The following is a 20686-nucleotide window of genomic DNA, read 5'->3' as shown; positions in this document are numbered from 1 at the left end:
ACACCGACAGTATAAAAGTGCAGGGTGTTCGCTTGCCTGGCCTCTGTATCTGGCCGACAGTTGACAATCCAGGACATGCCACGTCTCAGTGAACCGCAGAGAAACAATGCCATCGGCCGACTAGACGCAGGCGAATCCAGAACGGCCGTTGCCAGGGCATTCCATGTGTCCCCAAGCACCATCTCCAGACTGTGGGACCGTTACCAGCAACATGGATCAACACGTGACCTCCCTAGATCCGGTCGACCACGGGTCACTACCCCCGGGCAGGACCGCTACATCCGGGTATGCCACCTTCGGGAACGATTGACTACTGCCACCTCCACAGCCGCAGCAATACCAGGTTTGCGCAGGATATCCGACCAGGCCGTACGGAACCGCCTACGTGAGGTAGGAATTCGTGCCAGACGTCCAGTTCGAGGTGTCATCTTAACACCACAACACCGTCGACTCCGACTGCAGTGGTGCCAGATTCATCGACAATGGCCTCAACTGCGATGGAGACAGGTGTGGTTCAGTGACGAGTCCCGATTTCTGCTCCGACGTCATGATGGAAGATGTCGCGTGTATAGGCGTCGTGGTGAATGTTATGCGGCAAACTGCGTGCAGTAAGTGGACAGATTCGGCGGGGGTAGTGTCATGGTGTGGGCAGCCATCTCACACACTGGCAGAACTGACCTGGTCCACGTGCAGGGCAACCTGAATGCACAGGGCTACATTGACCAGATCCTCCGGCCACACATCGTTCCAGTTATGGCCAACGCCAACGCAGTGTTCCAACATGACAACGCCAGGCCTCACACAGCACGTCTCACAACGGCTTTCCTACAGAACAACAACATTAATGTCCTTCCTTGCCATCGATATCACCAGATTTGAACCCAATTGAGCATCTATGGGACGAGTTGGACCGACGCCTCCGACAGCGACATCCACAGCCCCAGACCCTGCCCGAGCTGGCAGCAGCCTTGCAGGCCGAGTGGGCCACCATCCCCCGGGACGTCATCCGTACTCTGGTTGCTTCAATGGGCAGGCGGTGCCAGGCAGTTGTCAACAAACGCGGAGGCCATACCCGGTATTGACTCCAGATGACCTTGACCTTGGTGGTGTGTCCCTATCACTTACTCACAATGGACTAGAGTGAATTGTGAACAATCCTGCAACATTTGGTAATTATCGGACTCACCATTCAATAATTAAATCAATTCTCCAAATGTTACGACAATGTGGTTTTGCGTTTCTTCTTTTGAAGAGTATATAATGCACATTATTGCATAATATCAACAAGTATAATCGTATAGTTAATTAATAAAACGGTTAAATGTGACGGCTATTATATAGAATGGGCGCAGCCATTTTGTACTATCCCAGTGAATACGCCCTCTGGCGAGCTGGTGGTTACGTAATACCTAACGTGTCACATCAGGAATTAGTTATCGAACTGAAGAAACAAAACACCTGATTTTTGCAGATGCATCGCAATGTTCTATAACAATATCCATCCTAGTAAGCCAGCACCAATTTATATATTATTTTTCAATACAAAATAAACCACCATTGTCAAAGTGTTTAAATAACTGCATTATGTTTCGTACATAAATTAACCCACGTACTGAAACAATAATCGGAGCGTTTTCTTGGTTAATTGGGCTTTTCTTTCCGTGGCCTTTTTGTGGTTCCTGATTGGCAGGTGTATATTCAGATGGTCCCCAGACACTGTTTCTAGACACACTAAAAACACGTGCCTCTTTTATGAAGATCACAGGGTATTGTGTGATAACAGCACGGATACACCTCAAATCGTAATGGACATTACCAACCGCCCTGCTTTATTACTGTAAGTAATTCTGTAAAACCCTTGATTAAGTAGACTTTCCCATCTAAAATCACAAAACTGACCAATTACGTCGTCCCAAAGAAACGAAAAGTATCACTTGGGTATCGTAAGTGGTCGTTTTTGCTCGAACGTACCTTACCAATAGACCCAATAGTATTTTTTCTTTGGATTTAAAAAAAATAAATAAATACTATAACTCCATTACGTTCTATTGATGTAACCTGAAATATATTTAATTAAATAGTTTATTATACTATCAAGTCATTTATGTTGTTTTACAAGTCAGGTTGATGAAAGCGAAGCACCTTGTCGTAAATTAGAGCGTTTGGTTACACTGTGCATAAAGAAGATGGACGGAGCTGACATCACTTCGCCCCAAGCTATACCACCGGACGTCACAAAAATGAAACAAAATGGCTGCCCCCAGTTAGCAGAAATAATCATGGTTTTTCATTAACTCTAAAATTACGCGTTTTTCATTTGTTAAAGTGTCAGTATGTGTTGGTGGTCCGGGTATGCATCTTTCTAACACATAAGGCTCTTGTTTGAGTTTACCCTACCTTTAAACAAATTTCTGGATGTTCAATCATCAATCAATAGATGCTGGTTTATGAATCCACTGATTATTTACAAATGGTAATTCGTAAATACTTCACTATTTCCTTTTGTTTCCTGTTGACAAAATCTAGCCCCCTCCCCCATAAAAACCTTGAAAATTTAACCAAAATAATTAATAAAAGTAATAAACTTTCCCTTTAAATTTTAATTGAAGGATTGAGCAGTTTAATGCTAGAGGTAACCTCAATATATATCACAACACACATGGTTATCTGGCAAACTTTAATTAGAAAAATAACAGTTGCAGTTTATGAAGTTGAAGGTTAAACACCTTGAACAAATTACGTATGCAGGCAATATTACCTGCACTTGAACGTCCATCACCTAACATCTCAGAACTATCAAAATTTTGATTACGAGATTTCTTTGAAGGCAGACTTGGCACTTTTTTCTTCTCGCTCTTTTCCAATTCCTTTTCCACTTCTGCAAAAGCCATTGTTATTGGTTAATTATTAACACCATCTCCAAATTAACAATGGATAAATACTTTTAAAATATAAATGGATGTTAATGTATTATATATGGGATATACAAAAAAAAAATCAAAAAAATCAATCATACCTGGTTCTAGGAGTAGGAGGAGTTGCACATTTGTCGTCTATACGAATAGGGTAAAATATATTCAAACATAACATGTTAAAAAAGTAAAAAGCTGAAGCTGAAATCCAAGACATTTGCAATTTATAATTAAACACAAATACAAAACAAGCACACATTGGACGTCTTGCCTGTCATGTTATCTGTTATATAACGATAACTGATATACAAGTAATTGGTGATATTCTTTCATCCATAGCGTATGTGTATGTCCAAAACTAGAACTCAGTTTATAAGAATCAGACCTACATGAAAACGTTAATGATGACACATAAGTAACAAGTGCTTCACCTCTGTGACTTTCACAGTAGCTGAGAGATGATCAGAAAAATGTATAAATATTTTTCTTATACCTCTTAAAAGTAAAATCCAGAAACAAGAAGAGGCATAGACATCTGTTCACAGCTTGTATTAAAATTAACTCAATATAAATATTTTTAAGTGTCTTAATCTATTTTGGATGTTCATATTCATGAACATCTAGATAAACTAAACTGTAAATGACCGTGTGCTTAAGAAGCAGTTTTTTGTTGTTTTTGTTATTGAAATATTTCTGCTGTTACTCAACATTAAATGTTTTACTGTTTTCTATTTATAAACTCTTGCCAATATCTAAAGAAGTAGTGTAATAACTGGACTTGCTTATGTATGAACATGATGGTTAAAATCTTATTTGTTTAACAATCTGGTGTGACTGCAGACAAGGCATACAAATTAATGTTTAATAAACTGTTTTGAAACAGAAGTATTATTATTAAAAAGTAAAAGAAACTCACCTTCACTAATACTGGAAATATCAAACATATTTTCTAAACAGAAGTGGATGTCTTGGAACGTAGGTCGATCTTTTGGCTCCCACTGCCAGCCTGTTAAAATGCAGGACATTTTATTAGTGTATATATACTGAATTTATTGTCCGAACCAAATTGTTAACAACTACGAAAAATTACTCTCCTACCTTTAATTGCCTTTAGATTTCCTCCAAAGTTTGTCCAGACACAAATCGCAAAAAAACCACTACAAATATACAGATTCCCCACTCGAGACTGCACCAATGTCGCCGATATCGTCTTTTCTGAGATTGCATAGGGAAAAATACATGCAGTTTTCTGCCGTCTGCCATGTTGCTTTTTTATGGAATGCTCTTCAAGAGGGGTGAAAGCCTCCAAAGTATGTGACACAATTAATATGAAATCAATGATCTCTAGTGGTATCATTCAAAAAAAAAAATCAAAAAAAAAAAAATTAAAAATAATATGACGTCATCGCGTTTGCTTTTATATCATAACATGTTATGACGTTGTTAGATTAAGTCCTATCCTTTCACCCCTCTTGAAGAATATTCCATAAAAAGTCAAAATGGCAGCTGATACGAAATTACATGCGAAGTCGATATAGGTGACATAGTTATCATCTGGTATGTGGAATCTGTGTCATTGTAATGGTTTTTTCAAGATTTCTGTCTGGACAGACTTTGGAAGAAACCTAACGGCAATTAAAGGTAGGAGAGTAATTTTTCGTAGTTGTTAACAATTTGGTTCGGACAACAGATAGGCCACCATCCAGTTAATAACTTAAGTCTGATTATAAATGACAATACCACATGACAAGCAATTAACTTTACATATAGTCTACTGTGAAAAATACAAAAACAAATCTGATATTACCGAAACGACCTAACAATTAAGATATCCCTGAACTTATTTTTAATTAATTTTGAAATGACAAAAAAAAAAAAGAAAAAAAAAAGAAGAAGAAAAAACCCAGTAGTAGGCTCCACATCTAATGAAATATACTCATACAACAAGCCTAACATTTTTGTAACAACGTGCAACTGTTAACTGATATTGAAAACCACTTTGCCAGTAACCACAACCAGTACAACAAATGCAGTCATGTAAACTGATATCCCAGTCAACAAATGAAATACATGTAATACGACTATACCCCACAATCCGATTATGATGATTCTACTCTAAGATAACCGTTATCCAAGTTTGAAGCGATCTGAAGGTGACAGTTTTGTGATGTGTTTTCAGCATCATCATGACTTACACTTAAGCATGAGTTGATACACATTGGCAGGACAACCAGAAGGTCGCTCCATTCTGTAGCCTCGCTCCAACAGATGATACACGTCAGTCAGCTCCACACCGGGGTACGGGGACATTCCAAAAGTGGCCAGTTCCCATAGTAACACACCAAACGCTGAACAGAAGATAACACAGTGAATATTAGTAACATAAAAACAAAGTAAAATACATAATGTGTCCACAATAAAACCTCATAAATCCAGAGCTTATGGATTTAAAAAAATATCAGAATACTTTAAGGTTGTATTGGAGCGTCTGTGCAAAGTTGTCTCCCTTAAATAACCAGGCAAAAGAAATATAAAAAAAAAATATCAACACATAACACAAATTTTGTTGAATGAAAATAAAAATACAGGTCATCAGACTGAACAGTTCAATACAAATACAGGTCACCAGACTGAACAGTTCAATACAAATACAGGTCACCAGACTGAACAGGTCAATACAAATACAGGTCATCAGACTGAACAGTTCAATACAAATACAGGTCATCAGACTGAACAGTTCAATACAAATACAGGTCACCAGACTGAACAGTTCAATACAAATATGTTTAACTCTGCAGCAGGAAGTCGCCAATCTTTTATTTGACAACTTTATTATCAAAGCAGTTTCTAAAATAGTTGGCTTCTTCATTCTGTGTGGGGCTGGACGTAGCCCAGTGATAAAGCGTTCACTTGATGAGCGGTCGGTTTGGGATCGATCCCTGTCGGTGGACCCATTGGGCTATTTCTTGCTCCAGCCAGTGCACCACAACTGGTACATCAAAGGCCGTGGCATGTGCTATCCTGTCTGTGGTATGGTGTATATAAAAGATCCCTTGCTGCCAATCGAAAAAGAGTAGTGCATGAAGTGGCGACAGAGGGTTCCCCCTCTCAATATCTGTGTGGTCCTTAACCATATGTCCGATGCCATATAACCATAAATATAATGTGTTGAGTGTGTCGTTAAATAAAACATTTCCTTATTTCTTCATTCTGTAATTTGTACAGACATATTTCTCTCTTTTCCTTGACTGTAACTGCAGAACATGTTTGTGTTGTGGGTGATATTGATAGATATCCTTTGTCATATGTACACAAATATCATAAATGATAATTAAAAAAAACTGGTTTCAATTATTTGTTACTAAAAATTGGACACTGTTAAAAATATTTTTGGAAGCCACAACTGTCCAATCTTTGGAGATGTTTTTAAGAAACCAGCATACCCCAGACATCGGACTTGGTTGAGAATTTGTTGAAAGCTAATCCTTCTGGTGCCGTCCATTTAATAGGGAACTTGGCCCCAGCGTGGGCCGTGTAGGTATCGTCCTTCATCAGCCGCGCCAGACCAAAATCAGCGACCTTGACTAGATGGTTCTCACTCACAAGGCAGTTCCTAGCAGCTAGATCTCTGAAATACATGAAGCAGATCACACTGACTTTATGTCTGACATTTAAGAGTCGATCATTAATAACAGGGCTAGCTTTGGGTGATCACAATATTACACCAAATTATCTCAAAAATGCAAATCTATAGTTATTTTCCAACAAAATATCAATGATTACACCAATGTTTTTTTCCGTCAAATTAAAATAAATTTTACCAATTGTTTTTAAAATTCGCAATTGGTGAAGTTGACAAGTGGCAAAGCTAGCTCTGAATAAATCTATGTGCTGTGATAGTGTCACATGAACCCCCCCCCCCCCCCAAAAAAAAACCCTGTCACATAAAAATTTCTTCTTCTCTATTCTAACACTCAACAGAAGTGTGATTTTCTACTATTTGCAAAGATACATAGTATTAAAACACATGATAACAGACTGCTAATTTGCATTAAAACATTTGAATATAATCACTAATATTGATAATAAACAACTTTATTAAAACTGTAGGTGTTTGTCTTTGTGTTCATAAATGATGATATACTAAGGCGAGGCAAGATTGTAACGGTAATTAACACATCATGGGGGATGTTAAAAATAAATTGGACAGAATTATTTTATTAATTATATTTAATATTGGTCACTGATCTGAAAGTCTTATTTCTCTTTTGTCTTTTTAGTTATGATATAAATGTTCAGGTTTATGTAAATACAACATGGTAAATATACTTGGCCAAATAACATGTACACCTATTCACATTAAATCCAACCATTACAAACAAAATAAAGCATAATTGAAGATGCATCCATCACAATGAATAATACTAGACTGGTGAAACACCAGAAACGAATGGTGAAAATAAAAGAAATATTCAAATTTTAATACTCTCAGTAATAACTTAACTTTACCACAGCGATTTGTGAGTCTGATCTTTGAGTCTGATATGGCTAAAGTATTTTTTGTTACCTATGGATAAACATCCTGTCTTCTAGGTAGGCCATTGCTGATGCAATCTGCGTTGCCATGTACATGAGCACAGTGGGGCCAAGCTCATTTTTATTACTGCTCCGCAAGAAGTCCAGCAGGTTGCCCAGAGCCATGAACTCAGTTACGATATAAAATGGGGGTTCTCGTGTGCAGACACCTACAAAAAACATCATAAAATGTATTAAACTGTAAATAGCTAATGACATGAAACCAGTTCCTTGAAAACAGTTTTAGATTATGACTAATTGCCATCACAAAACATGTTAACAGTTATGGACAGAGAGACAGAATATGACAAAAACTAATATGTCAATTACCTCTGGGATTAATTGCAACTGGATATTAGTCAAAGTAGTTTTCATTCAATTCTGTTTATTTTTATAAGCCAAATTTGGTATTTGCTCATTAAACAAATATTTCAGTAAAATACTTGATGATTTTTTTTAATCTTCTACTAAAGTGATACTGAAGACACAGCTACTAAAAAAATTATCATTCAAGGAAGCAGGGTGTGTATAATAAAAAAATAAAAAACAAAAAAACAAGCCAAAAATAAAAATCAGGAAAAAAAAAACCCAAGCAAAAAAAACCCACTACATCATAAATAAACATTTCAAAATCTTACCCAGCAACTGAACAAGATTTGGATGTTTCATCTCTTTCATAATTGCAGCTTCTTCCAGAAAATCTTTCAGTGCCATAGTATCCTCCTAAAATTATTAGACAATTTGAGTATTAAGTATGTTGTTTGTAGGAACCACAGACAACACTATGACTTGGGCACAATCAATTGTAAATGTCTAGGTTCTTAAGATAAAATATTTCTTCTCCTAATACAAGAAAAGTAAGAAACAATTTTGCTCTCATATTTTATGCTATGTTTTATTGGTTCAATAACCATACAAGTATAATTTTGAAATTATTATAAACATTATTTGAACTCAACACATTATTTATTTAAACACAGCTACACTATAGAATGTTGTTAAACACCTGACTGTAAACAATTACATATATATACAATATCATTTTCTACACAACTTTTTTTTTAAATTTCATAAAAGATGGCACAACAGCAACGAGAGCCACATTACCTTGAGAGTCTTCACAGCCACGGTCTTGTTGTACCTCTTCCACACAGCCTCGTACACATCTCCATACTGGCCTCCTCCTACACCAGGCACAATGGAAAGTAATTAGAAAATCTAGCTGAAGACAGTTCGAAAAGCACAACTTACACTTAGCAAAAGCTTTGATATAGCTAATTTTTATAATGAAACATGTCATGACAGTTAATGTTTTAACAGTTTGAAAAGCACAACTTATACTTGGCAAAGGCTTTGATATAGCTAATTTTTATAATGAAACATGTCATGACAGTTAATGTTTTAACAGTTTGAAAAGCACAACTTATACTTAGCAAAAGCTTTGATATAGCTAATTTTTATAATGAAACATGTCATGACAGTTAATGTTTTAACAGTTTTAAAAGCACAACTTATACTTGGCAAAAGCTTTGATATAGCTAATTTTTATAATGAAACATGTCATGACAGTTAATGTTTTAACAGTTTGAAAAGCACAACTTATACTTAGCAAAAGCATTTTTATAATGAAACATGTCATGACAGTTCGGAAAGCACAACTTACACTTAGCAAAAGCTTTGATATAGCTAATTTTTATAATGAAACATGTCATGACAGTTCAAAAAGCTAAACTCACACTTAGCAAAAGCTTTGATGTAGCTAATTTTTATAATGAAACATGTCATGGCAGTTAAATGTTTAAACAGTTTGAAAAGCAGAACTTACACTTAGCAAAAGCTTTGATATAGCTAATTTTTATAGTGAAACGCGTCATGACAGTTCGAAAAGCACAACTTACACTTAGCAAAAGCTTTGATGTAGCTAATTTTATAATGAACCGTATCATGACAGTTAATGTTTTAACAGTCTGAAAAGCACAACTTATACTTAGCAAAAGCTTTGATATAGCTAATTTTTATAATGAAACGTGTCATGACAGTTAATGTTTTAACAGTTTGAAAAGCACAACTTATACTTGGCAAAAGCTTTGATATAGCTAATTTTTATAATGAAACGCGTCATGACAGTTCGAAAAGCACAACTTACACTTAGCAAAAGCTTTGATATAGCTAATTTTTATAATGAAACGTGTCATGACAGTTAATGTTTTAACAGTTTGAAAAGCACAACTTATACTTGGCAAAAGCTTTGATATAGCTAATTTTTATAATGAAACGCGTCATGACAGTTCGAAAAGCACAACTTACACTTAGCAAAAGCTTTGATATAGCTAATTTTTATAATGAAGTGTCATGACAGTTAATGTTTTAACAGTTTGAAAAGCACAACTTATACTTAGCAAAAGCTTTGATATAGCTAATTTTTATAATGAAACGTGTCATGACAGTTAATGTTTTTAAATATTATAGTTGACTCCTTCTAAATTGATATCCGTTTCATCTCAAAATCTGTCTGAAGCAGGTAAGTCTGCAATCTCCATCTGCAGTACATGCACAGTCTAAACCAATATAGTACAGTAATCAAACTCGGATTTGATTTAGAGAGGTCCCTGCAAAATGCACACAATTATTTCATTCATAAATGTAAAAAGATTAATCACACATCAGAACCAAAGTGAAACTTCTCCAAATAGAACATTTTATTGGGTTACCGAAGAGTTCAATTATGGAGACGTAACTCTTAAATAATCAAATGAACTGTTCAATTTGGAAGTTTTGAGTTTATAGGAATCAATATGTTTCACTTTGCTCCATGTAAAGAAAGGTAACTGTGGTCAGATTACCCAGCCTGTGCTTCATGGCGATCTCTGTCCGTTCTATTTCCCACTTGTCTGGCTCGGGGCTCACGCCAAACACGGTCGGTTTGTTTCTCTTTGGTGCAGGGTACAGAAGCGTTGTCACTAGCCCATCAGAATGGATGGAATGATGATGAACTAGCTCAGCCAGTGTGTTGAAGCGATGTTCTGATGTTACATAAACCTGCAAGAAAATTGAGAATTGAAGAAAAGGGGGAAAAAATTGTTTAACACTTTTAAAATATGGTAGCCTAACACCTGTTGCTAGTGTTTTTGGTGAATATCGCCCTATATTTTTTGAATTTGTATGCTTCTGAATAATGCTATAAAAGGCGAAGTGTAATTGGTCGATATTTAAATGGTTATTTATAGATGGAATGTCACCTGGACATGGGAGTCCACGCAATGCTGTTAGATCTACTGGTAGACCAGTAGAGCTAATTTTAATCAGATTGTCTTAGATTAGTATCTATCAACTGGTTTACCTTTATTAAAATTCAAGCTGAACAGACAAAAGTTATTCTTTCTAACAAATGCCACCATTTTTGTTAACACTGGTACCCAAAGATTCATTATTTATTACATAGTAGGTGTAATGTAAATGGTCACCAGCCAGTTTCATTACACCAAATCAATTTCCATCACCAATAAGTCCATAATAACATAAATGAAACAGAATCAAATGAATGGATATCATGTAATGCTTCAGTAATCAGCTGTTAAAGGCGCAGACCCTAATCTACAAACCTGCAACTCATTTGGATAAAAGTTACAACAGAGTGAAAGAAGAGTATGTGACGTTAAAAAGGGAAATAGCCTTAAAAATAGACTAGAACTCGAATCAATAAACTGCTACTTCTCAGACACACATGCATTTTTAAAAATATGAAACATTATTTTTTTGGTATTAGAAACACCAGGATGACCAGAAACACTTTGGTTCTACGGAAATGGATATCTAAAGAATAAAATATAAGTACTGTTTGATTTCAATGATCACAGACGGCTCTAATAGTGAAAAATATGCTGTAGTGTTTAAAAACTAGGGACTGTCCCTTTAAATCATTGACTGTTGTTTTGCTCATCCAGCTCTAAATATTCATGTGAAAATCTGTTCATAAAGGCAAGACAAAAGGTAACCCCCTCCAACCCACCCCCTAAAAAGAGAAAGAACAAGAAGCAAAAAACAAACCTGAATAAATGCCATCCAGTGACTTAACTCACCTTGCCACTATCCTGGTTTTCACTGATCCGATAGTGGTACACCCGACCTTCGAACCGTACAGAAATTGATCTTTGACCAGGACTACTTTCACTTTCACGCACAAGAAAACTCCCATTGATGCCACTGCTGAGTAAGTACTCCGAGGCATTCCTTGATATCTGTCCGTGGTACCAGGAGAACTTGTCGAGACTGTTCACGGGAGCGATGTAGTTGCTGGGGACCCAGCCGACCATGCCATTCCGGTTCTTCACTTCACACCACTCTCCGCCTTTGTTGTACCCCAGGATTGTCGTCTGCTCACCTGTGAACAAAAATTAATTAAAAAAAATATTAATACTTACAAGAAGTAACAAATTGTTTAACATATATGTTTTGTGTACCAGACCTCTATTTGACAGGTGAGCAATGGCTCGCGCCCGCTTATTTAACACAGTTCTGAAAAACGGAAATTGGTGAGTGTTTTTGTGCTGTCTGTCATTTTTTTCTAAGGCCATAAACAAAATAGATTCTATATTTCCATTCCCACCCACCTTGAGGATAGAGGCCCATGATTTTGTGAGAGGGGGGGAAAAAAAGAGAGAAAAAAAAGGTATAGGTGCCGTATTTCCAATGTGCTGAAGAAAAAAAAAATGAAAAAAAAATCATTTCACCTTTTTACTTTTATTTTGAAAAAAACATATTATTTATTATGGGCTAAAAGAAATTTACTTTGTTATATTTATAAGTTTGTGGAACTGCTTTCCATATTTAAAATTTCTTGCCTGGAATTATTATCATAGGAGCAACGCATTGTTTACAAATAGACAGGCCTGTAGGTTGTATAAAATGCTGTAAGTGCAAGGACAATGTTTTTGGTTGCCTGAAATGAAACTGCATTATAAATTTTTACTTGTTCACTGGACAACCATTGAGGTCCATTTTGCTTGTTGAAGCAGATTTTCCCTTGTCAGAACAAACGGACAAGTGCTTATTTTGAACACTGTCGGTTCGAAAGCATAAAATTATGAACTAGAATCCCAATATATCTAATTTAAACAATGTTTAGGATTCTGGCAAATCCTAAAAAGAATATCCCCAAATTTAATGCCTTCATATGTAAATATTGCTTGCTTTATTATAAGTTGATTATTTTACATACACCATACATTTGTCAAGTTTCAAGTAAACAATATGTAATGAAAACAAATTATTATAAATTACTGTCACTGCCAAACATTTAAAATACAACTGTATTTGTGTCAAAAAGAACCTTATTTATTTTTAACTTCAATAAATTAACGTGTTAAAAATTTCTAGAATACTTGTACCTAAACTCGAGCATGTATTCTTTGCAAGGACAGCATTTGTAAATATTTTGTTTTATTTTGAAGGGTTACCTTTAACAATACTGATTGGCTGTCTCCCCTAGCCTGAATGTCGTAAAGCCTAACAAACAAATTGGGTTTTGAAGGGTTACCTTTAAACAATGTTGATTTGGTTGTCTCCCCCAGCCTAAAAGTCGTAAAGCGCCACAAACAAATTGGGTTTTGAAGGGTTACCTTTAACAATGTTGATTTAATTGTCTCCCCCAGCCTGAAAGTCATAAAGTGCCACAAACAAATTGGGTTTTGAAGGATTACCTTTAATAATGTTGATTTGGTTGTCTCCCCCAGCCTGAAAGTCGTAAAGCGCCACAAACAAATTGGGGTCATCTTCATGTTGTCCTGTCAGCAGGTTTTCCTTTGACATCCACTTGGAGCCCAGGAGGTTGAGAGGTGCATCGGGGAGGGGGCGGTTTTGGAGGAGGGCTTCTGCAATAAAACATAATTAAATGTACTTTTACATTTTAACTCAAGTTCAAACTATGAATTTTTACCAATATCTAGGTTAATTTAGCCAAGTCATCTGTACTGAATATAAGATAATATGTGATTAACAAAAGAAGACAAAAACAAAAACAAAAAAATTAAAGAAAACAAGCCCTAATACAAAATACCAGTGTAAATTTATGTAACTGTACCATGCAACATTAAATATATATATTATCACTGATAACAATCTATAATGCTAAATACATGTATTGATCCAACGATAAATGACTGACATCCATCATTATATATGATGTTCGTATATGAACAAAGATGACAATATTCTTACTGGGTACAATGTACAGGGCCATAACTCTGCAAACCCATGATGCAACAGCACTGTAATAAACTATGTGTTTGACCTTCAAACTGCTCAAGAAGTCAACAGTGTAAGATAAGCTACTTTTACAACATTGTGCCGGACAGACACTAGGTGAACAAATATAAACTGGACAAAAGCTGCTGAGGGAGAATACAATGATCAGTACATTAACAGGTATACAGAAATAAATAAATAAGGGAACACTTGGTAAACTGTAGACACAAATTTCTGTTACTATTAGCGCCGCACTGTCTGTATAACGTACAAAGGTATAATGTCAGTAATCATTGTGCGAAATAAGTACTTGTCCATTTGTCATGACAACTGGAAATCTGCTCGGACAAACAAAATGTACCTCAATGCACTGAACAGTGGACAAGTAAAAATGTTCAATGCAGTTTCATTTTTTGAGCAATAAAAAACAGACAAGTGAAAATATTTGTAGGTTAGTAATATGTTAACTTCCAGACACTATGGATGAGGATTTTGGTTGCAGTCACTCTTTGCTGTTAGTATTCATGTGATTGATCCCTTATTTCTTTCACTCAGTATATTTACCACATGAAAAATAACAAGACAGGAAGTAGAAAAACAAAGTAAAGTACTGTCAGTCTGTCAAGCAGCTTTTCAAAACAAACATGGTCATCAGTCCCCTCCCCTCCCAGCAGTCAAGTAAAAATGAACTTTGTTGAAACTGTATGTAGGTTCATTAATTATGTCACCAGTCCCCTCCTCTCCCAGCAATCAAATAAAAATGAACTTTTTTGAAACTGTATGTAGATTCATTAATGTCATCAATCCCCTCCCCTCCCAGCTGTCAAATAAAACTTTTTTGAAACTGTATGTAGATTCATTAATGTCACCAATCCCCTCCCCTCCCAGCTGTCAAATAAAACTTTTCTGAAACTGTATGTAGATTCATTAATGTCATCAATCCCCTCCCCTCCCAGCTGTCAAATAAAACTTTTCTGAAACTGTATGTAGATTCATTAATGTCATCAATCCCCTCCCCTCCCAGCTGTCAAATAAAACTTTTCTGAAACTGTATGTAGATTCATTAATGTCATCAATCCCCTCCCCTCCCAGCTGTCAAATAAAACTTTTCTGAAACTGTATGTAGATTCATTAATGTCACCAATCCCCTCCCCTCCCAGCTGTCAAATAAAACTTTTCTGAAACTGTATGTAGATTCATTAATGTCACCAATCCCCTCCCCTCCCAGCTGTCAAATAAAACTTTTCTGAAACTGTATGTAGATTCATTAATGTCATCAATCCCCTCCCCTCCCAGCTGTCAAATAAAACTTTTCTGAAACTGTATGTAGATTTATTATGTCACCAATCCCCTCCCCTCCCAGCTGTCAAGTAAAACTTTTCTGAAACTGTATGTAGATTCATTAATGTCATCAATCCCCTCCCCTCCCAGCTGTCAAGTAAAACTTTTCTGAAACTGTATGTAGATTCATTAATGTCACCAATCCCCTCCCCTCCCAGCTGTCAAGTAAAACTTTTCTGAAACTGTATGTAGATTCATTAATGTCACCAATCCCCTCCCCTCCCAGCTGTCAAATAAAACTTTTCTGAAACTGTATGTAGATTCATTAATGTCACCAATCCCCTCCCCTCCCAGCTGTCAAATAAAACTTTTCTGAAACTGTATGTAGATTCATTAATGTCACCAATCCCCTCCCCTCCCAGCTGTCAAATAAAACTTTTCTGAAACTGTATGTAGATTTATTATGTCACCAATCCCCTCCCCTCCCAGCTGTCAAATAAAACTTTTCTGAAACTGTATGTAGATTCATTAATGTCATCAATCCCCTCCCCTCCCAGCTGTCAAATAAAACTTTTCTGAAACTGTATGTAGATTTATTATGTCACCAATCCCCTCCCCTCCCAGCTGTCAAATAAAACTTTTCTGAAACTGTATGTAGATTCATTAATGTCATCAATCCCCTCCCCTCCCAGCTGTCAAATAAAACTTTTCTGAAACTGTATGTAGATTCATTAATGTCATCAATCCCCTCCCCTCCCAGCTGTCAAATAAAACTTTTCTGAAACTGTATGTAGATTTATTATGTCACCAATCCCCTCCCCTCCCAGCTGTCAAATAAAACTTTTCTGAAACTGTATGTAGATTCATTAATGTCATCAATCCCCTCCCCTCCCAGCTGTCAAATAAAACTTTTCTGAAACTGTATGTAGATTCATTAATGTCACCAATCCCCTCCCCTCCCAGCTGTCAAATAAAACTTTTCTGAAACTGTATGTAGATTCATTAATGTCATCAATCCCCTCCCCTCCCAGCTGTCAAATAAAACTTTTCTGAAACTGTATGTAGATTCATTAATGTCATCAATCCCCTCCCCTCCCAGCTGTCAAATAAAACTTTTCTGAAACTGTATGTAGATTTATTATGTCATCAATCCCCTCCCCTCCCAGCTGTCAAATAAAACTTTTCTGAAACTGTATGTAGATTCATTAATCAATCCCCTCCCCTCCCAGCTGTCAAATAAAACTTTTCTGAAACTGTATGTAGATTCATTAATGTCATCAATCCCCTCCCCTCCCAGCTGTCAAATAAAACTTTTCTGAAACTGTATGTAGATTCATTAATGTCATCAATCCCCTCCCCTCCCAGCTGTCAAATAAAACTTTTCTGAAACTGTATGTAGATTCATTAATGTCATCAATCCCCTCCCCTCCCAGCTGTCAAATAAAACTTTTCTGAAACTGTATGTAGATTCATTAATGTCATCAATCCCCTCCCCTCCCAGCTGTCAAATAAAACTTTTTTGAAACTGTATGTAGATTCATTAATGTCATCAATCCCCTCCCCTCCCAGCTGTCAAATAAAACTTTTCTGAAACTGTATGTAGATTCATTAATGTCATCAATCCCCTCCCCTCCCAGCTGTCAAATAAAACTTTTCTGAAACTGTATGTAGATTTATTATGTCACCAATCCCCTCCCCTCCCAGCTGTCAAATAAAACTTTTCTGAAACTGTATGTAGATTCATTAATGTCACCAATCCCCTCCCCTCCCAGCTGTCAAATAAAACTTTTCTGAAACTGTATGTAGATTCATTAATGTCATCAATCCCCTCCCCTCCCAGCTGTCAAATAAAACTTTTCTGAAACTGTATGTAGATTTATTATGTCACCAATCCCCTCCCCTCCCAGCTGTCAAATAAAACTTTTCTGAAACTGTATGTAGATTCATTAATGTCATCAATCCCCTCCCCTCCCAGCTGTCAAATAAAACTTTTCTGAAACTGTATGTAGATTCATTAATGTCACCAATCCCCTCCCCTCCCAGCTGTCAAATAAAACTTTTCTGAAACTGTATGTAGATTCATTAATGTCATCAATCCCCTCCCCTCCCAGCTGTCAAATAAAACTTTTCTGAAACTTATTGTAGATTCATTAATGTCATCAATCCCCTCCCCTCCCAGCTGTCAAATAAAACTTTTCTGAAACTGTATGTAGATTTATTATGTCACCAATCCCCTCCCCTCCCAGCTGTCAAATAAAACTTTTCTGAAACTGTATGTAGATTCATTAATGTCATCAATCCCCTCCCCTCCCAGCTGTCAAATAAAACTTTTCTGAAACTGTATGTAGATTTATATGTCACCAATCCCCTCCCCTCCCAGCTGTCAAATAAAACTTTTCTGAAACTGTATGTAGATTCATTAATGTCATCAATCCCCTCCCCTCCCAGATGTCAAATAAAACTTTTCTGAAACTGTATGTAGATTCATTAATGTCATCAATCCCCTCCCCTCCCAGCTGTCAAATAAAACTTTTCTGAAACTGTATGTAGATTTATTATGTCATCAATCCCCTCCCCTCCCAGCTGTCAAATAAAACTTTTCTGAAACTGTATGTAGATTTATTATGTCACCAGTCCCTTCTCCTCCCACCAGTCAAGTAAAAATTAACTTTGTTGAAACTGTATATAGATTAATTAATTACCTATGCCATCAGTTCCCTCCCCTCCAAGCAATCAAATCAAAATGAACTTTGTTGAAACCGTATGTACCTAGATTCAATCATGATGTCAACATTAATATAAGTTATCCCTATTAATATCACAGAAAATTAAGTACCAAATTTAATACAGTGCATTATATCTATATATCACAACAAAGGGTGATCCAAATTTTAAAAGTTATTTTATTATTTAATTATTTTTTCTAATTCAAAGAATCTACCTCAAGAAGGGGCATGGTGATCCAAGTTAGTACTAACAGAGTCTATGTTTCAACATAGTATAGACATGGCACAACAACAAGTGAGTTTATGGTATGAGTGGGAAATACTCAATGTGCTACCTACATGTAACACTACTCCCTTTAGTGGCTACTTAACACGGGTTTAACTGTCTTAATATTCCTATGCATTCAGCAAGTCTTCAACACTCTATCATAAAGATATCAAATGTGAACTGACCCACACTTAAAAGCGAAACCTGCATAAACATAAGCACATTAATGAACACCACACTCTGGATATCCTGCACAAAGACAACACTCTGCATGTGCCGTGTACACAAAGATACATGTAGCATGCTGTACACAAAGTATGCAGCACAACAACACAGCACGTGGCAGGTGCTCTCTGTGGGGAAGTCTTCAGCATCACTCACCTGCATCCAGCGGATGGTAAGACATGAAGTAAGCCTGCTTCACAACTGTTACATACATGTAGCATGTATGTATGGAAATATCAATTCACTGAGATCGGCTAGCCATGTCGGGTCAACAATGACTAATTTGTTTCTAGTTTGGGATAATGATGCTAATTAATTCATGTTGTGCTGACCAGACCAATTATCATTATGCTCAGTTTCTGAAATCGTTCTGTTCTTACGCCTATAATTCATCATAAGTATGATTAGCCGCCATACATGTCATGTTTTAGCATTTACGGCTGGAGGCAAGAAGGAAATTAGTGTCACACCAAAGACTATACTGGGACTTGTTAACTAGTAAGTCAAGGGAGTACTGAAGAACTCATCCGGAACTTCATGTACAAGTCTGAAGCAGGAATTGAAATAATAACAAGAAGAATATCTGAAATTTTGTTTTAACAAAAACACCACCACCTAAATTTTAATCAACTGTTTGCTGTTTAAATATAAGTTACTACACACACAAGTATCACTATCAATAAAATGAAAATAGTTGTATGAATGAATAACAAAATTTCAATGTGTTTGATAATGGGAATTGTAAACTTCATAAAAGTGTGTGTACCGGCCTCAGTGGCGTCGTGGTTAGGCCATTGGTCTACAGGCTGGTAGGTACTGGGTTCGGATCCCAGTCGAGGCATGGAATTTTTAATCCAGATACCGACTCCAAACCCTGAGTGAGTGCTCCGCAAGGCTCAGTGGGTAGGTGTAAAACACTTGCACCGACCAGTGATCCATAACTGTTTCAACAAAGGCCATGGTTTGTGCTATCCTGCCTGTGGGAAGCGCAAATAAAAGATCCTTTGCTGCTAATCGGAAAGAGTAGCCCATGTAGTGACGACAGCGGGTTTCCTCTCAAAATCTTTGTGGTCCTTAACCATATGTCTGACGCCATATAACCGTAAATAAAATGTGTTGAGTGCATCGTTAAATAAGTCTTAACCTACAGGTTACCAGGCCTGCAATGTATGGTAACCTGCACATGGTTTACCAATACCAGACACTATGGTCACTACCGACTTCAATGCCTGCTGAAGCAACAAGTTTCTAATGAGAAATTCATTCAGAACCACACGTTACACAAAAATCAAAACTGAATATTATCCAGTATAATATTAATACTAATAGTTTATGTAGCTGGAATTATATAATGTTATTGTACATGTATGTATGAACCAACAATGTGGATTTCAGGCAGAACCATGGAAACTATCAAAACTGAAAGTTAAACAATCAAAACTAGGGAACATTTTTATTTCAAAATCTTGATTAGTGATATTTCTAGTCAAATGAAAATTGATTAGCAACTCCTGTTTAATCTTTTAAAATTGTATAGAGCTGCAACCTTTGAAACTTGTGAATTGTGATGCAATACTGAACAAAATGTTCCCTGAAAGGTAAATGTACATGTATGAAGCAACAATCTTCTCATGAAAAATTCATTTAGAACCATGAATTACTCAAGCATCAAAAGTGAATGTTATACAATCAGAACTAAATATGTACAATCGTCCACTGAAGATTTCATTCAGTACCATTGAATGCTACATAATCTTCAACTATAAAATGATGTAACTTTACTACACATGTACATAAATATGCATTTAAAATAAAATAAACTACCAAATATATCAAAATGTCTGCATGTGTGATGTTCAAAGATCAAGTATACATGTGCGTATACCTTCATATTATGTTATTTGTTATTATATTTTGTTTGTTTACATACATATACAATGTACCTACATTCTCTTTTGTCTATACATGTACTTAAACATTTTAATGTAGGTTTTGTGATCTGTCACATATAGTATATATGTATAGTAACATGTCAGTGTACGTGTAGGTTTTGTGATCTGTCCCATATAGTATATATGAAGAGTTTAGGCACAAAACACGATATATCCATTTTTCATTTTCAGTAAAAGTGACTTTTTTAATTGGCGTATATCGCGTTTTGATAAAAAAAAAAACGGAATTTACCCAATACAATTTCATAAGGATCAATCGCGTTTTGCAGCAAATCGGCGGGCCTACGATTAGCCCTTACTGACATACAATAATAGCTTTAACTATAAAAGAGAAAGAAAATGGTTTATATCGCGTTTTGCGCCTGAACTCTTCATATGTATAGTAACATTTCAGTGTACGTGTAGGTTTCGTGATCTGTCTCATATAGTATATATGTATAGTAACATTTCAGTATACATGTAGGTTTTGTGATCTGTCTAATATAGTATACATGTATAGTAACA

The 20686-nt window shown here is 36.2% G+C and overlaps 1 protein-coding gene across 1 annotated transcript in view; it reads right to left on the bottom strand.

Moving 5' to 3' along the window:
- LOC121382632 (tyrosine-protein kinase ABL1-like) overlaps positions 1-20686 on the bottom strand; it is a 43888-nt gene that overhangs the window by 4446 nt on the left and 18756 nt on the right. Inside the window, exons 2-11 of the mRNA XM_041512161.1 lie at positions 13187-13357; positions 11567-11868; positions 10331-10526; positions 8595-8671; positions 8126-8210; positions 7480-7657; positions 6356-6540; positions 5108-5260; positions 3829-3918; positions 2759-2878 (exon numbers count right to left, since the gene is read on the bottom strand). Of these exons, the coding sequence (XP_041368095.1) occupies positions 2759-2878; positions 3829-3918; positions 5108-5260; positions 6356-6540; positions 7480-7657; positions 8126-8210; positions 8595-8671; positions 10331-10526; positions 11567-11868; positions 13187-13357 (1557 nt within the window). The remainder of the gene's footprint in view (positions 1-2758; positions 2879-3828; positions 3919-5107; positions 5261-6355; positions 6541-7479; positions 7658-8125; positions 8211-8594; positions 8672-10330; positions 10527-11566; positions 11869-13186; positions 13358-20686) is intronic.

Source organism: Gigantopelta aegis, chromosome 10 (genome assembly GCF_016097555.1).
Source record: "Gigantopelta aegis isolate Gae_Host chromosome 10, Gae_host_genome, whole genome shotgun sequence".
Classification (NCBI taxonomy): Eukaryota; Metazoa; Mollusca; class Gastropoda; order Neomphalida; family Peltospiridae; genus Gigantopelta; species Gigantopelta aegis.
The sequence above is the reverse complement of the archived record's forward strand: the minus strand, read 5'-3'. Positions and strand labels throughout refer to the sequence as shown.